Source organism: Scomber japonicus, chromosome 6 (assembly GCF_027409825.1).
Source record: "Scomber japonicus isolate fScoJap1 chromosome 6, fScoJap1.pri, whole genome shotgun sequence".
NCBI classification, from domain to species: Eukaryota; Metazoa; Chordata; class Actinopteri; order Scombriformes; family Scombridae; genus Scomber; species Scomber japonicus.
Genome location: NC_070583.1, coordinates 8012574 through 8033432, shown reverse-complemented (window position 1 = coordinate 8033432; position 20859 = coordinate 8012574). Strand labels below are relative to the sequence as shown.

At 39.1% G+C, this 20859-nt stretch overlaps 3 protein-coding genes across 3 annotated transcripts; 1 reads left to right on the top strand and 2 right to left on the bottom strand.

Annotated features, from left to right (window-relative positions):
- Positions 1-890: 890 nt before the first annotated feature.
- Positions 891-4866, top strand: xaf1 (XIAP associated factor 1). Its single transcript, XM_053320798.1, has 7 exons — positions 891-974; positions 2111-2246; positions 2348-2404; positions 2791-3016; positions 3110-3177; positions 3657-3911; positions 4000-4866. The coding sequence occupies exons 1-7, from the start codon at positions 937-939 to the stop codon at positions 4030-4032; spliced, it is 813 nt and encodes a 270-aa protein (XP_053176773.1). The 5' UTR covers positions 891-936; the 3' UTR covers positions 4033-4866.
- A 194-nt stretch (positions 4867-5060) lies between these two features.
- Positions 5061-7345, bottom strand: tekt1 (tektin 1). The gene is made up of 7 exons (XM_053320796.1): positions 7180-7345; positions 6926-7091; positions 6666-6794; positions 6423-6569; positions 6000-6225; positions 5341-5537; positions 5061-5220 (listed from the first exon to the last, which is right to left on the bottom strand). The coding sequence occupies exons 1-7, from the start codon at positions 7343-7345 to the stop codon at positions 5061-5063; spliced, it is 1191 nt and encodes a 396-aa protein (XP_053176771.1).
- Positions 7346-9796: 2451 nt separating this feature from the next.
- inpp5ka (inositol polyphosphate-5-phosphatase Ka) lies at positions 9797-20439 on the bottom strand. Its single transcript, XM_053320795.1, has 13 exons — positions 20295-20439; positions 19790-19897; positions 17332-17436; positions 17125-17233; positions 15544-15660; positions 15267-15442; positions 15056-15167; positions 14837-14946; positions 11816-12044; positions 11111-11248; positions 10937-11020; positions 10736-10840; positions 9797-10552 (listed from the first exon to the last, which is right to left on the bottom strand). The coding sequence occupies exons 2-13, from the start codon at positions 19888-19890 to the stop codon at positions 10457-10459; spliced, it is 1482 nt and encodes a 493-aa protein (XP_053176770.1). The 5' UTR covers positions 19891-19897; positions 20295-20439; the 3' UTR covers positions 9797-10456.
- Positions 20440-20859: the final 420 nt, after the last annotated feature.

The window sequence follows — 20859 nt, the reverse complement described above, 5'->3', positions numbered from 1 at the left end:
AACACCGTCAAACTCAAGTAAAAGTTTTGCTTTTAAAATATAACTTAACTAAAAGTTTATTATCAGCAGCATAAGAAAAAGTGGGGATTCTTGCATATGCAGAAAAACACATCTTTGACGCTTACATTACTGGATCGTTATTCTTGATACATTTACAGTCAAGCTTTTACAGTAGGGTAATATAACCTATGCAATGCATCATATTTTATGAGGTCATGTCGGTGATGATCATCTGACTTTTTCATGCAGTATAGAGTCGAGAGATAAAACAAATAAGGGCTCGTATAGATTACTATAACATTCGGTAAAAATATGTATCAATTGGTTAATGTGTGTATTAGTCAACAGAAATCAAATCTTCAGTGCATAGATGTGTCTTTTCTTTTCAATCTTTTTTTTTAATCTTCTCCATCATAACCCCAAGACTTATGTAAACACTTTTTGCTAACGTTTAAGTAGGCTACTGTATGAACACTTATGGTAAATTTAGTTTAATAAATTTATGATCATTTGAAATGCCATTGATTATTGTTCATACCTGGACGTGTTTTCTTCAGCTCACTGTGTGTAGTATAGATATTATATCTTTCCTACCACGATGGCAGCAATGTCATGATACAGAAAAAACTAAAGTCGAAAAAAACTCACATTTTTAAAGTCTGACATTGCCTCTTCATTACCTTTTAACTGTTGACATTTGCTAATGATTTAACTGAATACTGACTTCACCTTTCACCCATCATGCTAATCAGTAGTTCTATAAAAAAGTAATCCTAGTCACTTGAATGAAATCATAAATCATATGGAGGGATCTTTTGCGCCACCCTGTGTCACGTTCAAAGAATTTCATCATGTAGTGAAAGATATTTTCACTTTCTGTTCTGGTGAACCGACCTTCCTCTGCTGTCAGTGGATCATTTTTAAAGATCTCTGTCAATGGATACGACGGAAGCAACACGCACCTGTGGCCAGTGGTGAGAAAAGACTTTGTCAAACTTTCCAGGGCACCAAATGACTTTCAAAAGTCTGGTTGTGTAATGGTATTCTGATTACTGTAAAGTGAATATAGTGTCAGTAAGACGTGAATCAGTACGGGCGTTGACAGGTTGGTTGTGGTTATATAACTGCATAAATTAAACTGAACAATATTTAACACCTCACCAATCTGTGAGAAACTAGACATCCTAACACATATAATGCATATCTGATGTAAAGCTATGTGAAAGCAGGTGTTTCAATTGAGTTTTTATAAGTGTTGGCATAAGTAGGCTACATGTCAGGGTTCATAGGACAGGCCTTTCACTTTCATTTAGGTCATAGAGAGAAATATTAAGTTAACTGTGTCAGATGACAATGAGAACAAAACAAACAAACACTTCACTTTCATTTTCGTTAAGATGAATACTTTTCCAAAATGTGAAAGAAAAAGTTGTCTTTTACATTCATCAGTAGGACACATGTTGTTGATACACTTTCATGTGTCATATATAGAGAGTCACCCAGCCATTTATAAAAACATGGTTGCAATTTACCATTATTTTATCTTCATCAATTAATCTGTCAATTATTTAAGTCGTTTGGTCTATAAAATGTCAGAAAATGCTGAAAAATGCTTATCACTGCTTCCTAAAGTCCAAAATGCAACCAAAATATCAATCAGGACTAAAGAAATCAGACAATATTCACATTTGAGAAGCAAAATGATGAATCAATCATCAAAATGGTTGGCAATTAATTGTCTGCCAATCAACAAATGGATTAATCAAGTAATTGTTGCAGCTCTAGTTAAAAATGTGAAGAATCTCTGAACTGGTTGAATGACAGACCTCCTGAGCAGATCAGCTCTTGCTGCAATTAAATCCTTCTGGTTACATAAAGGTCACACAGTACTTAATGGACCTTTAAATCTGGAGTTTAAGCTGTTAATCAGAGTAATTCCTTGAAATTGCTACTTTCCAATTTCAATTAAAATGTGGGGTACAATCTGTGGAACTTTTGGCTGGTACTGTACACCATTCAGTACAAGTATATACACCACTGTCCTTTCCATCCCTATCACACATATGGCTTTCAACACTTTGTCTCATGACCATCTCCCTCTGTGTTTAAGCCACAAGGAAGTAGCAGAGGCCAACTTCGCTTTGCATGAAACACACTGCAGCCGCTTCTTATGCATCTGTCCTGACTGCAAAGAATCAGTTCCCAGAGATCAACTGGACCAACACAAAGAGGAGCAGCACACCATGGTATACACACACACACAGATATACGCACATGTGCACACACACACACACACACATAGAGTCACATGTTAATTCTCTGTATATTTACAACTGTGTATATGCAGGTAAGATGCTCCAAGTGCAACACGAAGATGGAACGCTGTCAACTAATGGATCATGAGGTAAGCTCAGTGGTACTGTTGTTGCCTTTTGCCTGAGAGGTATCGTATTGTATAGTATCGTATCATATGATATCATGTTGTATCGTGTAGTATAGTATCGTATCATATCATATCGTATCATGTAGTATCGTGTTGTATCATGTAGTATAGTATCGTATCATATATCGTATCATGTATGGGAAGTGTACGATCCAGTGTTTCTGGAGCTTAAACCATATAAGGTAGTAAAAGTCAGAATATCTCCAGTATGTCTCTACTGCTTCAATTTTTACCTTTTTTTGTTTTAATTTCTGTTGTGAGTCCCCCGACATTGACTGCTAACAGATTTGTAGTAATAGTTAAATATAGGTACACACCCTATGACCCTGTTCTGCTCTGTCTCCCAGTCTGATGAGTGTGTGGAGCGCCTGCAGTCTTGTCAGTACTGTGAGCTGGACATGCCCTGGAAGGACCTGGATGAACACAGCAAGGCCTGTGGGAGTCGCACTGAGCGGTGCAGTGACTGCAACCGCTATGTGACCCTGAAGGACCAGTCCGAGCACAGATTGACCTGCTCAGCTGCTGACAATGGCTCAGGTCCTCCTCAAACTACGAGCAGTACCCCTAACAAGAGTAAGGGAATATGGGCTTTGGCACAATAAACCCAATCAAACTCCCAAAATATTAATATTTATACTTATACCATGCCTATTGTCTTTCCCCCAGCGAAAATAACAGTGAACTGTAGCAGATGTATGGCTTCATTCCCAGCTGGAGACATAGAGGAACATGAGGTTTGTAATATTCTTCTACATAACATTGTGATTGAACTTTCGTCCTTCAGCAGATGAAGTAAACACAGTCTTCTATCATCAAACTCTGCACATTCATCACTCCACACAGTGAAGCTCAAACATTCGACTGAGTGAACAAGATGAAAATCACATTTTTTTAATGGAGGGAGACTTTAAGTTTTGAAACCTCACAATTAGTGATTTAATCAAACACCTTGTTAATAACTCCATTACAGAAAATATTTTTATATCTATTTTGGACTTGGTGAAAAGTTGCTTTTTACAATTAGCTACCATACTGCACAGTAAGCTTGCTAACACACAACCACTGCCAGTGTTCTTCAGCAGACATACAATTATGAATTCTATTGTCAGTTCAAATCTTATAACTGCTGTCAGTAATTATTACAAAGTGTTAAAAGTTTGTCTTTTTCAAGAAAGTGTTTTATTTTTTTGTTGTTGTTGTTGCTCCAAACCAGCTGGAGTGCTTCCCAGTATCCACGTGGTATCATGGAGATGCTGATCCAAAGGAGGAAGAGCATGATGAGGATGAGGATGAGGATGATTTCTCCAGGCAAGGGGCCACTTCTCAGCTAAGCGGCACCTATAAGGCCACCTCTCTGTCATTCAGACCCAACAATGGGCCTCAGGTTAATGGACTTGACCCAGACTTGATCGCCACTTGTCCCCACTGTCATCTGGCCCTGCCACTCATTACACTACGCTGGCATGAGGTACCATTCCTGCATATCACACCATTTATATGCACAATATTGAAATGTTCTTACAATAAGAGCTTTTATTTATCCTGTGTGCTTTCAGGCGAAGTGCAAAGTTCACCTTTTCCTGAAATGACGAAGCACTCCTCAGGATGGATATACTGCATCAAAGACCTTTGATTAATGTGTCATAAGCATGGGATGGAAGACAAGTATTTGGGCTGTCCATATGTAGCTTTATTAGCCAACATGAGACATTTGATTAGATGTTTCAGTGAAGGTTGTTAGTATAAGTTAGGATTTTAAGACTGTGTTTACATTAAGAGAAGGTAGTTCCAAATATAATACTCATTATTTTAATACCCTTGACACTCTTAATAACCTTTTAAGATAGCATGTGTCACTCCTATCACAACACTTTCATTCTTCCTGCTATAAGACATTAGAACATCACCAGTTGTAACACAACTTCCAAAAATATGGCTTTGTTTAGCTGATATTTGCATACATTCATAATGTTTCATAATTTGAGGTATATTTTGTTGTTTTTGTGAAATGTAATTTGACAAAAGTTTTCACCATTTGATCAACTGTCAGGTCAGACATGCCAACCATATTACATATTACTTCCTGGCTTTGCTCATTAATCTAAACAGTTTAGTTAGGGATTAGCAAAGTAGTGTTAGTTTTGTCTGTTGGCTCAGTTCCACTTGGCAGATATTGAGAGTAAATGTGTAGTAAAAGCTATTCTCTACAGTATGTAAGGACTAGTCTGTGTGGTGCGACCGTCTCTCATTCAGTGATAAAAATCTCCACTTCACTCCACTCCAGTTAGCATTAAGCTATAACCACGTTGAGTTTGCCCTTACAAACAGCTGTGGGCATGTCTTGGTCTCTATTTTTACTGTTTCAATAAGTGACATGTAAAGATATTTGATCAATTTTATTCATTCATGAATTTGAAAAAAACAACAACAAATAAAATATGATTAATTTTGGAAGAAAAAAGCTTTTCATGATGTTGTGTTTTAATACTCTGAATTTCTTTAGATGACTGTATGAAAAAGAATTATATTCACACGCACACTTTGAAGTGATTCTTTTTATATAAATGCACTTTGAAATAAATACCAGGTATATGTGGAACTTCCCAGTGCGGCATGCTCAGAAGTTATGGATGATAATGGGCTCCCTGTGCTGGGCGCAGATGACCTCATCAATGTAGAGAGAGTTGGCCTTGATCCCGATATTTTCCTGCAGATCCAGCTGGCAGCGAATCAGAGCCCTCTGCTGCTCCTCTGACTGGGCCGCTGCCTCATGCAGTCTGACAGCACAGAGATAAAGAGACAACATTTAATGATTGGTTCTAAATAGTAATATCTCAAATATGGGAAAGAAGGTGCCAGAAAACAGTCATTTGTGGCCTTGACCCTTCTCATCTTACTTGCTGATGTGAACGGTGAGCTGCTGGACCTCGGCGAGGAGCTGGGACTGTGCTGGATCATGGCAGTGCTCTTTGCCAGGCCTCTGCCGACGCAAAGTCAGTCGGGCCTTGGCCAAGCTCAGGAAATGTTCATTCTCTGCGATGGATGCTTGGAGATCTTCTTTATTCCTCTGCTGGCTAGCGAATTCAGACAGAATCTAGAGAGGAGGGACATCGCAGCAGACGGAGGTCAACCTGTGTTTGCAAATACTGTCCCAGGTTCAATAGATAATCCACAGACCTTGCTGCCAACATATATTGTTTTGGGGTTTTTTTGTCATTTGGGTGTAACCAACCTTTAAACTTTGCGCTGTTTCAGTACTGTAAACATGATTATTTTTATGAAACAGTCAACAAAATTACCCGTAAAAGTATATTCTGTGTATTGATTCTGCTACGGCAATGCAATAATGTTTTATGCTAAAGATGGAGAGTATTCAGGGTGTCATGGAAGGGTGGAGATGTGTCTGCAGCACCATTCACACCATGTGCTACTAAAGCAATATTAGCATCCACTCCAATGTGATCCAATTGAATAAAGTCAAACCACATTTATATCCATTTGTCTGTCCTTAATGAAATAAATCATTACTGGACCTCCATACACTCATCTACTCTACCTTAGACAACTGATCCTCCATCAGGCTCTTGGCCGTCTTGATCTCCTGCACATTCAGCTGAAAGGCCGACGTTGTGGCCTGGACCTGCTTCTGCATGTCACTGGCCGTCTGCTCCAGGAGAGACTCCGTCAGAGCCCGAAGTGACTGAGAGTTGATCTTCTGCTGCTCCGCTTTGATTATGTTGATGTCAGAGATGTTCTCCCACTGCTTCGGAGTCACTGTCAAGCTGAAACAGAAGGAGATAATGAGTTTTAATCAATTATGAAGACCTGGGAGTAAAAAAACGTATTTTTTATTTATTTGCTGGCTTCTAAAACCTGTGTAGAAACCTTGACGACCATTTCAAACTGTGAAAACTGTCCTGTCAAAGATCTCATATCATCTTCCTGCTTTCATGGATCAAACAAGAAGATGGTGGTTCACCTCGCCAGGAGAATTTTGGCATTTGTGGACTTCTGCAGGGTGTTCTGGGAATGGGTGGTCATTAAGGCACAGGAGTCGTCAATGCACTGAGCCTCAGCTTTCTCCTTGAGATCCTGCTCCACGTAATATTTGGCAGATCGGTTCAGTCTGGAGCACAAACAGGATAAAATTATAAAGTAAATTGTACAACTGCGTCCAGATTAAAGCGGTGAATCATCTACATGCTTTATCTTTGTCCTTTACCGTATCTGCTCGGTGATCTGCTCTGCTACACGCTGCAGAAGAGAACCCACTCCGTCAATGAGCTCCCTCTCCCTCAGCAGCTCTCTGTCCACCTCATCATGCAGCCTCTCAGAGGGAAGACGCTTCATTCTGCAGAACAAACAAAAAAAGAGCGTTACTCCTCTTTTCTTTCCTCTTTATCCCCAGTCTTAAATGTCTAATTCTAAACATGATCGCATAACATCCTCTTTTCTTCATTTTCTCTCATTTTCAAACCTCACCTCTCCTCCAGACAGAGAATGGTGACTCTCATAGGCTCTTTGCAGGCCTCTAGGGCTTTCATGACCCTGCTCTGTAACACTAAGAGGGCATCAATCTCCAGAATAATCTCCTCCAACTTCAGCTCCAACTCCTTCCTCAGAAACTGGATGTCTCTGACCCGCTGATCTGAAAAGCAGAAGAAATACCACTACAGTCCATCTCTGTAATCTTTGTGAAAACAGACTCAGATTTTTCTATTATTTCCACTCCTTACCTAGCCGCTTGTTGTCGTCATCTTGCATACGCTTGCATGCTTTGTCACTTTCCATGATCAGCCTCATGCATTCTGACCTGAAGAGCTCGGAGTGATTCCGCATAACCTCAATACTCACTAGATTGGGGCCACCACCCTCCTGGGGATTACGGTCTGGCATAGACATTGTTCTCCACTGGTGGTCAGTCACTAACAGTATAGGCAGGCAGGAAGAAGAAATAATCATTTTGAGTCATATTCTGAGAAAATAAGTCCAACATTTTCAGATTCCAGCTTCTTGATCAAGACAAAAGAATACATTTGAGGACTTTATCTTGGACTTTGGGAAACAGTGATGAACATTTTTCAGCATTTTCTGACAGTTTATGGGCCAAACAAATAATCAACAGACTAATCAATAATGAAACTAAACTTCAGTAGCAGCCCTATAGTTTGATGAAAAAGCTTGAATTGTCAAAACTGAAGCGGCATTAGAAAGTCTCAGAGTATCAACTTATGTACAGTATGAAAATAACACTGCACTCTGTATCTTAAGACACTGAACAGTTGATTCATTTAAAGTTACTAGTAATGTCAGTAGTGTCATAAACATATAAACAGACAATATGTCATTTAACCTTTGTCAATGATGGTCATGGAATTTTTAATGTTATTTTAAAGCATTTCTTCTCTTATTGAACTGTGAAGGCTGTTGTAAGTTAAATATTTATTTCATTGTTACTGATAAAAGTTCCATGAATACATTTAAACCTGTGTTATGAAGCTGTTACCATGAATATGATATTGTGGGAGTTTGACGTTGATAGTCAGAGGCAAGCGCTACCCTGGGTCAAAGTTATTCATTAAAACGTTACCCAAAATATACATTATGACAAAACACAAACCAAAAGACTGTCTTATCACTTTACCTTTTTTCCGTGCTGTTACAAACCCCTCTGCAGAGTAAATGTGTCCCTTTTAATGTCCTCTGCCTCTCGCTGAAGTTAAGAGGTAACAAAACATACGGTTACCATGGCAACGCACTACACCCGGCGGCTACCGTAATTTCTCTTATAGACGAACACACAAATAGTTGCAAACAATTGATGAGCACACCACACAAAGAATAAAGTTAAGACTTATTTAATATTTGCAAAGCTATAAATTTGTTGGTAATTTTGTTACAGTACATTAAAACATCTCATTGCTATCTGAGAAAATAGGTCACTCTTCAGTGTAAATAAAAAATAAAAAAGGTGTCAAATTGGCTAAAAAATAATTGATTCCAGCAAGCCAATAAAAATAGAAACATTCAGTACAACACATAGCTGAAGGCTGAAAAGTTTAAAACAAGAGGCCATGAAAATGATACCATGTTGTGAAAAATAATCTGATGAATATTAATGATACACATAGTATCAAAATTGAGCAGCTTGGTACAGTACAAATGAATGTAAAGCAACAATCATTTCAAAAGGCACTTGCTGAATCGATATGGTTGTCCAAAAACAAAACTTTCTCAATACACACTTATAATGACGTGACAAGCTATAAATACTAACAATAAACAGTGCAACATTTCTTTACACTCTCCATTTTGCTGTGATACAAATATCAGTATTAAAAAGGGAAAGATTTATATATATATATATATATATATATATATATATATATATATATATATATATATATATATATATATATACTTTTAAAAACTGCAAAGTGCTAGTGGGCTAATAATAAGACAGCAAGCTGAAAATGAGCCATAGCTAACCTGCTCCCCAAAAAAACAAATTTATATTACACACCTATGTTTTCAAGTCCTCCAGGAACAACTGAAGTTAATTAAAATACTGTGAGGAGAAAATCAAAACGCTTATCTTCCACAACACAATGGTTAAATATTCTGTGAGCCCCTGTGAATATGTGAAATAACATACTAAACCCTTTAATGTGTAGATCCAGCTTACATACTACAGCAAAGTTGCTCTTTTTTAAAACAGTACACAGATTAAGATCCCCACATACCTCAGAATGAGGTCAATACTGCATGTATTAATATAGAGGATGGAGAGGATTTTAAAGTAACAGCTATCCTCAATAAAATTTAATTTCTCTTTCTGCCGTAAAGTGTTTTATTCAGTCATCATCTTGTACTTCACACTGTGTCGGGCAAATCTTAAGTCTTCATTTTCTTCACTGGTAATTCTCTGGAGCCTAAACTGCTCACACACAAACCTGCTGTATGTTTAGAGATCGTATGAACTCTATCTGAGTCTGAGTTGACAGGGGTTGAATGTAGAGAGAGCTCTACCTGTTCATTACTGCCTCCTGAAGTTGTGAAGCTTTGATTATCTTTCTATAAACAAACACTTAATTAATTCTTAAAGCTTTATCTCGGCGTGTAATGAACACTTGGAAAATGTAAGTAAATATTCAGCCATTAACGGAGTCCTTTCCTGTGTAAGCTTCTACTCCAGCATTATGTTTGGAGCTATGATCATTTTGCAATTCCCTTTTCCTAACTGTCAGCAGTCAGGTGAAACTTGACTGGGGTGCTTTCATTCTTCCAAACAACCCAAACTTTAATAGAGAGATTTCTAGCTTTTCTTTCAGCCTCACAAAGTAGCTTTTAAAAAAATGTTTTGATCTATCACCACGGCCTTGAAAGGAGAACTTCCTCTCACAAACTGACACATACAGCAGGACTGATCCTACAAAGCAGCAGGCCTGTACATATCACATATTTTTACCTCCCATTGTATCAATGCACTTAACCTTTTCCCTCCCATTCCTCATTACCTAAACACATCATATTTGGTCAAATCATTGCATCATATCTCATAATGTTATCTCATACACAGTGCAGTGATTTTGTCAGTTTATTATGCTTCAGGCCAGGACTAAAAGCTGGCACGTCTCGATTTTTGCCAATTTAAATTTGATTTGAGCACTCTAATCGATTCATTCTCTGTTTTTAGGTCAGGTGATAGATTGTTCATGTTTGCTGCCTTTCTTTTAGTCAGACCTTCAACTCTTCTTCCTATATTATTGGAGGTGTGACCCTGGAGACCAGTTAAAAAAAAAAAAAGTGTGCTGACCACAGAGGTGTAAGTAACTTATATCTAAACCAGTAGCATTAGAGCTTTCAGTGGAGAGTCTAACAGCATGAACAGACAGCATATTTCCTAAACTGCTCCTTCAGCTGGTGACAGGTTAAGAAACATAATTATTAAAAGCCTCCTTGTGGTTCAGGTGAACCGGGCCAGATTGGATCCATCTCTACATCGTACCACGTCTAGTTCCAAAAGGGATCACCCGCTACGGTTTTGTCAAGACTGTTGATCCTCTCGGGCACCAAACCTTCCTCGATGGCTACTTTGGATTCGTGGACCTAAAAGAGAGACCAGCAGATCTCATTGGTACCTCTCTACACAACCAGGAACTTTAGTAACAAATTTGAAGTTGTCAAAATGGATTAAAGGAATACTAAATGTCCATTAGTGGATGTCGTCCTAAATGCTTTATGTGGATTCAAGTACATCATCGAGTGGTATGACATAAATGTAACACTTACTTTGAAAGGTTCACTGATTCCAATGACGCACTTCAGAGTACTGCTGTAGTAGGCCAGCACAAAGTCTCCTCCTTGCACAGGGATTTCCTCTTTACTAATATATACCTAGAAAACCAAACACATTTATCATCACCTGAGTACTTACTGATATTACTCCTCCAGATAAAAAAATCAAAGCAGCTTCTGTTAACTAGTTACTACCTGCGTGACTTCATCGTTGAAGGCCACTTCATCATCTTTGACCCACGTGAAGGTGGTGTAGTCCGACAGGCTGGTGAACCCGACCTGAATTTCATACACACGTTTAAGACTGGCACTAAAACATCAACATCACGTTTAAAACTGACAGTGTTGAGCGGTCGTTGTTAAGCTGACCTTAAACAGTCCGATCCAGTCCCACGTGCTGGAGGAGAACGGCTGCAAGGGGCTGTAGAGAACCATGGCGTCGATGTCGGCGCTCCAGTCGCCCTCTGCCTGCAGACGCACCAGAGGAGTCTCGTACATCTTCCTCAGCTGGACGGACGGAGAGATAGAAATGGTGGAAGAAGAATTGAGAATTCACATTTCACAGAATTCGCTGACAAGTCACAGTAGGAAAAGCACAGGTGTAAATTTGTATTCAACAATGGCTCAATTCCATTCAGCTACTCCAGTTTCAGGGTCAGTCTCTCTAGAATAAATAGTACATTTGTTGGGGACTATATTCAGTAGCGGATTGCTACACACTTGGCACTCTATTGAGTATTTCCAGCAGCAGGATCATGTGTGTTGGATTGAATCTAAATAAACTACAGTGTAGTCTTTAATACTTTGATTTCGACAGATTTTACGTGCATGATATTATAAAATAAACATAATCCCTCATTCCCACTGACTACCTCAAACTGAGAGTAAAACCTGATCAATACTAGGGTTCATATTAGCTAAGGTATTTCTATAACACACAAGCATTCATCAGCTCTACAATAACAACTACACCATGGTCAGAAAGCAGTGGATAAAGGGTGTGTGGAAGAAGTAGATCCAAAGAGAGTAGAGGCTGGTTAGTGTTAGAATGAGGCCAAAGCTCTGGTAACTCACCTCCAGTGTGAAAAGGCCGATGACCGGCTTGTGGTCGCTGATGCCGTACTCCATATTGCTGGTGTACAAGTCCTGCCTGATCTTCAACGGGTACTCCTCATCCTCTTGCAGCTGCTTGACCTGTTTCGCATCCACAGTGACGTTGTTTTCCTGCTCGTCGGGGGGCGGGGCTTTGGGTCTGAGCCGCCACAGGATCCTGTCTGTCCAGGCAGGTTTACGTTTCTTACCGCTGGACAGGGTGATTGTAGGAGAGCACAGAGGAGGCTGGTTTAGTTAGGGGACAAAGTCAACTCTTAGCATAAATTAGGACTGTTACAAGGTGCGTGACTTGGTAGTGGATGAGGAAAACAGAAAATGTGTTGAGACAATACAATAATTCTACCATATATGGCATACCAGGCAAGATGGACAAATAGAGGGGTGTGGAGGGGGGGCAAGTTACAATCTCGATATCAATGCTTATTAATGATGGGGCAACTTGAACACATTTTGCAAGTAGTACAAAACCACCACAGCAAGTAATATTGAAATTTGTTTATGGATTTATACTCAAAATCGTTCTTTGTTGACTCATCTTTCTTGTTTTGATGCAAAAGCAGCCTGCAGGAAGGAAAATGTTCTAAGATGTACAGGACACACTTTCATGTTATGTTAACCCATATCATGAAAAACCTGAATTTAAAGACGGCAGGTAAATTTATTATCCTTAATGTGAGCTCAACGTGCATCAGAGTTTTGCGTGCAGTGGTGCACCTATGTATACAGCCGATAAAACAAAGTTTATTTTTAGATCCTATAGTACTGTAGCTGTAAGCTGCTATCTTAAAGTTAGTACACTATTAATGCTAATGTCTCAGATATGTGATGACTTGATGACACAAAATGTCTCCAGTTTCTAGTCTTTAGATGTTAAACTGAATTCTAAAATGAGGTTTTGTTATGAGCAGATATATAGAATAACATGTCTTAAAGGTGCAGTGTGTAGAATTTAGTGGCAACTTGGCATTGAGGTTGCAGATTGCAATCGAGTGGCCCTCTCAAGCATGTAGGAGAATCTAGTGGGGCTGTGAAATTTGAAAGGGCCTTTCTAGACCCAGTGTTTGGTTTGTCTGTTCTAGGCTACTGTAGAAACATGGCGGTGCAACATGGTGGGCTCTATGGAAGAGGACACGCTCCTTATGTAGATATAAAAGGTTCATTCTAAGTTCAAAAAATCACAATGATTCTTATTTCCAGGTGATTTTACACTAATTAAAACATACTTATCAATATTGTATTACATTTCTGCCAAGTCCGTTATGCTAGAGGTCACTAAATTGTACACACTGCACCTTTAAAATGTATTTAAAACAGGCCTAACAGTAAAACAAAAAACGGCTGACTTGGCACATTTTCAGTGGTAACTAACACTTTACCACCGTCAACATCAAGCACTCATAAACACTGTAACATGTCATTAATCACTAAGTAAAATCATCACTGCAGATTTTTACAGTGTAAGCACAACCATGTATGAGTGATATCCACACACATTAACCACAGCCATAGCATCTGTCTTACCAAAACTTCTATTTATGGCCATGCATATTAGTTGTTGCACAGCAGCTGTTCTGGGAGCCAGAGTGATCTGACCACAAAGTTTTAGATAAACAAGCTATCAAAGCAGTAAAGCTATATTAAACACTGCAGGTTAATATGGACCACTGATACTTTGCTATTTAAAAAGGTACCCCGTGGAGTTTTTCTCAGTAAAGTGTGTTGAGTGTATTCTTGAGGTCTAACTAACTGAATTAATTTCCATCTTTGTACAGCATTTGCAGATTTTTAAAAAAAATATCAGATCCTGTTATCTACATACATCTTTTTTGTGCATGTGCTTTATGATATATTAAGAAAAAAAAACAGATAAAGCACTCTGAGATAAATCATTCAGTTCATGTTGAGCTTTTTGTGTTTTAGGGCCCAGAGATTATCAGGCACTATCAGTCCTTCTTCCACAGAGTTAGATTAGAACATGCACAGACCTTCTCTGGCTGAGCACACATGAATGGCCTGCACCCTCATGCTTGTGCACGTGAAACAAACAAAATGACAACCAGCTAATAAAACCACTGCTCATAATGCCAGTACCCTTCATAAACTCCACAGAGTACCTTCAACAGAAACAGTATTGGCTCCCAAAACAACTGGCCTTTGACCTCAGACAATATTCTATAAAATGGAGAAAATATTTCAGTCTTTTCTTTGCAGAGACAACCTGACATTTGTCTTGAAAAGACTGTTAGTAGCTCTTGCTTAACTTGCAGTTAGGCCTGTCACAATAACTAAGTTTTCGACTTATCGTACAATTACATAGTTATCAACATCATCATGTCTATATATGGACTTATCGTATGGAATTAAAGGTAAATGACTCTGTCCCAACCCATAATGGCAGTCTGTGTTTTTACAGAAGTGTAGCGCCCACTCTCCAGTCCCACCCCGATCCCCTTGCCTTATTATACTATTATATTATCATTATATAATTGGTATTAAATGATATTCAAATGACAATGACATTGTTATCGCGATCATTTCTGAGACAATATATCATCCAATTAGTAGTTATCATGACAGGTCTTCTTGCAGTTAGTAACAGATGCAGGTATTAAGCCTTGACAAAAAACATGTGGTTAAGACTCTAAGTTATTAGACTGCTTTAAAAAAGAAGAGGGTACTACTTTTAGCATCTTGTTAAAAGTAGTGTGTACAGTATGTCCGTACCGAAGTGCAGTTAGGTGAATTAAAAAAGGGGTGACGTGGTACATTAAACGAAGATGTGGACATGTGTTTTTAACTCTCTTACTTAAAGGCAAACCATGTCCTGTAGTCCCTGTGAAGTCCAAAAGAGTCGTAGATAAAATATATACAAATGAATACTCTGAGAGGCAAGTACTAGAAATAAAACCTGATTTTAAAAGCATGATTAAATTAGAATTGATCATGATGAGGATTTCTTGTGTGTTACTTAGAGAGAGTTACCTGCTGTCATAAGTATCAGAGTTTAAGTCAAACTTGTACGTGGGTTGGAAATCCAGGGGCCCTTCCTCAAACTCCTCGAGCACCTGCTCTTTCTTCTTCATCATGATCAACTGTGAATGACAACACAAAACACAGTGATGTCTCATATCATCATCAAGGTTAGTCATTCCAGTGTTGGGACTGTCACATGATCAGAAGTCTCATTTTAAACTGTCAAACCTGGTCTTTGCTCCACAGCAGGTTGTAGGTTTGATTGTTGATGCAGGTGCGGACAAAGTGCATGCCGTGGTCCTGGATTCGGAAATTGAGATCTCCAAACCAGAAGACCAGTCTGGATTGAGAGAGGGGACAGAGGAGGAGGGAGGAAGGACGGAAAATGAATGTGTAACATAGTGCAGCTTCATGTGATGAAAGTCTGTATTCTACTCACCTGTGGTCAGGAATTGTTGGAGCCTTTTTACAGTCAAACGTCTGCGTGTCCATGATGTATTCAAACTCATCCACTCTCTCTGTGGCGTATTTCATGTGAGCTGCCAAGTGACAGTTGAGGAAACACAGTTTGTGGCCGTATAGAGACAGACTGATGGACACGCCACCTTTGTTACCCTGAGAGGCAAATGGGAAAGTAACATGCAAACCAGTGTCTATTAAACCATTCTGCACTCTTCATTCAGTTTTTTAAGCTATGTGAGAGACAAGTTTCTCACCCAGTAACCGAAGATGCCTGTGCGTGTGTATGTTGCCTGGATGTCTCTGATAAAGGGCACATGCTCCAGTTTGGAGAAGAAAATCAACAGTAGACCCTGCATTCTGATGGAGGACACCTAAACCGCACACACAAAAACATACACAGTAAATACAGCAGAAAGTCTATTTTATGTACTCTCTTGCAGTCCTCTGGGCAGGTGAGTCAAAACATTCATTTCAGACACTATTTACACTGTACGGAACAAAAGACAAAGTAAACAAAGTGCTGTAGCTGAGCAGCCAATTAGCCATGTAGCCTGTTAACTAATGTTAGCAATGCACCTCATCACGATGCAAATGTTTGTTTGGCTGCTTGTTCAGCAAGTTAAGGTGCAGGACAAGACCGGTTCTTGTTAGTAAGTTAGATAAAAAGGAGATTTAGCAGGAAAGCTAATGCAGGTTGTTGTTCTGTGGCTATAGTGTTGTGTATCAGGATGCGGTCAGGCTCAGTGTGACTATCTGCTCTGTCTATGATAGAACACAACATTATTGCTTTATTTGAGATTTGTTTTTTTCTTCCTTTTTACTTGTTCTCAAAAGTGAAAACATGATAAGTGATTTACAGAGCAGATATGTTTGCTGTACAGAATTTAAAAAACAATGCAATTCAATTTTAGTTGGGGGTTTAATCGATTAATTTTATTTTCAATTATAATTTTGGCTTCCAACAATTATGAAAACAAGATAATCAAGATAAAATCATTATTGTGCTGCATGAGTTTCACAATGATGCTGCTGTTTACAGTCTTGTATTATAAATCAAGCACATCATGTGGCAGAGCAGCCGCACAGTGCAGAGCTCTTCCTCATACTGCAAAATGTGTCTAAATTTAACAGTCAAATATTCAGAGGAGGAAACTGACTTATTTAGACATCTACATGTTTTTTCCTTTTTGTTTCAGTCTAGTAGACTTTGTATTCTATCATTTTAAATACAAGTGTAATAATCTCTGTTGGCAGTCAGTTACTGTACACATGTTTACTTGTCAAAAGCTGATTAGAAACCTGGTTACGTGTATCATGGCAGAGAAACTGGTGTTCTCCAGGGAGTGAAATCCACCTGTGGACCCAGGTTTCTCTAATCCCACACACTCCAATTACAGAGAGTAGGTTTCTTGTTCACATGACATTTAGAAATCAGCTTTCTAGAGAATAACCAACTGTAACCTGGTTACTCAACTGTCTGTACACACACTGCATGATAATAATCACTGTTTAATAGTCATCATGATAAGAGTCTTCTCTTCTTACTTCTCAAAGTACCATGATGAATGACCATTTTAGTATTGATCGCTCTCCAAACAACATGCATCTTAGCAATCATTACAATTACATTATCTTAACTATTTTGGTCTAATTTACTTTTAGTTGTCATTTTTATATATTTAGCCAATAAATTCATGATGTTTCCAAAGTCAATGAGTAACTGTATCAAATAATGATGATCTCAATATGGACTAAAATAATCATGATTATCATTTTTGCCATAATGGAGCTAATAAGTGTGCATGTATACGAGGATGTTTTGATCACATCTGTACCTTAACATAGCCCCGTGGTGCTAACGTGGACATAAACAGATGACTCCATGGATCGTCAAACACAATGTCTGACAGGAATCTCAGTGGTCTTGCGTACACCTCCTGCAGACTATCACACAAACACAGCATTAATTGTCATTTTTCTCCAAATCATATGAATTAACCACTGCCCCCAACCCATCATTGCACACTCCCTGCTCCACCTACCCAATGATATAGAGGTCTGGACTCTTTGGAGAGCTTAAACGAAGAAGCGAGCTCACGTCATCCGGAGGATCGGCTGTGGCCACGTTCCAAGTCACCATCTGCAGCCTGCAGGCATGGAAAAAATGCTGTCATTTTACTTTGCTTAAAAAATATATATACATTTCTTTACTAATAATTGAACATTCAGAACTAAACACACTATTAGCTATTATAAAACACCTTGAAATATTCTATATTACAATCAAAGAGCTTAATTGATGAGTACAGTATCTGGGTTTAAAAGCTGTAACAGTAGGGATGTGTGCTACACACACACACACACAGGTCAGGTCAGTGAACACATAGTTGTCCTTTCACCCAAACTCTTAACATCCATAACATTGAATTTTCTTTGCTCAGCAAAACGCATGACAGAGAATCAAAGGACAAAGTTCAGCTGGAGGGCTTCAGCCAACCAGAATCAACTGTGTCTTTTGTTGGCTGGTGATAAGGCAGTTTATCTAACATACAGCAGGAAAATCCTTGAGGGCATGTTAAAGAGAAAAAGAAAAGAGCTGGAAAATAAAAAAGATAGAGGGAAGATCAATACTGTACTACAATGTGATCTACTGTATCTCTTCAGCTTCAGCACACAGAGAAGACACAGGAAAAAAGATGACATCTTTCTCCACCTGAAACTGTCCTTTTTGGGCTTGTAGGCTCTTTTGCCACAGGCGAGAAAGGCGCTATCCAGTGTTTTCACCACTTTATCATGCAGCTCGTTTTTAGGGTCCAAGTCATCCACGCAAGTCATCAACTGGTTGAGCCGATGGCGCAGAGCCAGTCTGCTGCCTGTCGACTGGGTGGCGTCGCTGGACACGGTGTCGGAGCGGATGCGCCCCATGGTGCCCAGCAGCCGACTGATATCATCCATTATGGCTCAAGAGCTGTTCTTGACACAAGTCCTGCTGTCTTCTTGAAAGCCCGAGTGTTGAAGTGAAAAATTTGAAAGCGCACAGTAATTCCAGAAAGATGAAAAATTGTTAACACAAGAATAAAAATATAAAATTTGATAATTTAAGGTTTGTTTGGATTGTGAGGAGAGAATCAAGCGGACAGCAGTATGAAGCTCTGGTTGCTTCTGTAGAAAGAGGGAAATGAGGAAAAACCTGCCTCAGGGATTTGGGTGCTCCAGAGTTGGACTGAGTGATTAGGGAATTGGTTAATGTGTCTACAGGTCTTCTTTGTGTGCTAAAAACTACATAATCTCATTGTAAAATGCCTCAACATTAAGACTATTTAAAAAATTGAGAAACCAACTTGCAAACTTGCACACATGAACATAAAAACTCCCTTCCCTTGTGTAAGCTGTTTAGCACAGAGCTGCTCTTTCCACTGGCAATACATTGTTTTTTTTTCATTCAAATCCGCATTAAGTGTGTATTGTTAGGCAACCTAATCCACCTGCCAGGATACAGGCAGATTTGTATGCTGGCAATCATTGCATTGTGTCTAATCTTGGAGCGTATTCAATCCTAAATGAGACAGATGCTTTCAGAAAAGCCTCAGAGGTCTGGGACCAGCGGTGTGCACTGACACAAACATTTAATTCAACAAAATAACAGAAATATTCAGCAGAAAAGTCACATATGGACAAAAGAATAATGTCAACATTGTAGAGCCTGTTTTTCTGACTGACTTCATGGGCAAGACTTGGACAATGTCACCTCTGTGTAGAGAAGGCGACACCAAACTGGGTTCAAGAACACAACATATTGTGTATCAGTGGCTCTTGGATTCTTCAATCAAGCTTATTCTAAGTATAAACTACTTTAAAGCAACAAGAAAGCAGAAAAGTCCTTAGGAGATACATTATCCAGGAACAATTCCCTGACAGACACTTCAAATAATTTAATATCTCAGCGACAAGACATAGAAGCAGTTTCTTTCCACATGACATGACATTTATGAGCAGTAAACCCTGCCACTTTATGGCTGTGACACTACAACCGGTCAAAAGAACACTGAATACTGAGTAGACAGCATGTAACAAAAGTGAGTACACTCATGTGCAACATTACTAAAATGTTAAATGGTTCAAAATAACATCAGCTTACTAGTATTTGATCTTATTTAAGAGGTTAACCAGACTTAATTCATTATCCTAATGGACGCTCACATTTCAAATAGTTGTACATAATGTGAATATCCACTCAGTGTGCTCTATGTAGTGCATACTCTGGTGAGTCTGGTGGGTCAGGTGTGAAATTTCTCAGGCCAGGGTCCATTCAGAAATCTGGCAATTTGATGATATAGCTTACTGACACACTGGTGCTGCTTCACTGACAAGCTTTTTAACATATATGTATATTGATCCTCTGCTATGTTCGGCTTGACACAATGAAAGCTGGTGGCAGGTCCGACCACCACTCCTAGTGTAATAAGGGAAGTTGCAGAGAGGATGCGAAAAATGCCTCACCTCAGGCTCTCTCCGTCGTAGTCTCCCTTCCTCAAACTGAGGTCTGGCTGCTTGGCGTCTGACTGCTCCGTCTTTGACTGCTCCTCCGTCTCCTCCATCATCTCCAACCTGGGAGAAAATGAGCCAAACCTGCGATAACTTACACTTGTATTGCAGACGGTACACAGTTAAAACACAAACTAATGTCAAAATAAACCCATTTCCCGAACAGTAACGTTAAGTATTAGCTAGCTAACGTCGCTAACATCAGTTGCAACCAGGGGTTTAACCACACACTGCAGCTAACATCTTTAATCTGACTTATGCAGACTCAGTTATCACAAAACTGAAAGCGTTACATCGAGCTAACTGCGTGTAACGTTAGCTACATCATGCCCCACTGTTGTCATGGTGTAACGCAAAGGTAAACATTAATAGCCAAGCTAAACCAAGCTCCATTTTCTAATAAAACATTTAAGACTTGAATAAAAAACGGTATTAGAGAATGTGTTTTCTTGTACACTACCTGGTATGCTTTAATGGTACTTGTTCTCGTAGTTTAGCTACTTGAGACGTACAGCAAACAGCCTGAATACAGTAGACGATTTTTTTCCTAGGACGGCGAAGTCATGACCCGCCCTACTCTGTCTTTGATTGTCTTACTCTAATGTACTGACACTAACTCTAACCAATCAAACTCCTCACCGCTAAACCTAATCAGCCCAACCAACGATGGCAATGAGTATTAGCCAATCAGAAACAGAGTTGGGTGGATCAATGCTTGGTTATCCTAGAGTGCCTCTAGTCTAGGTTATCCTAAAAAAGAAAAAAAAAGAATAGGCGTACAGTAGCTAATGTTGTTGTTCCCGCCCCTAATCCGGAAGACAGTTCTCCGTCAAAATAAAAGCATAACACCTGAGTTGTAGATGAAACCAGACATGGAGGGTCATTTCATCTTGTTCTGCCATCATGTTATCATCGCGTTTATATATTCCTAAATAAAAATCGTTTATTTAAATTTCTGCCCTGCAAAAACTGCTCAAATTGTCATTAATTTTCTACGTGATTTTTTTGAGGTTAGCAACGGGGCA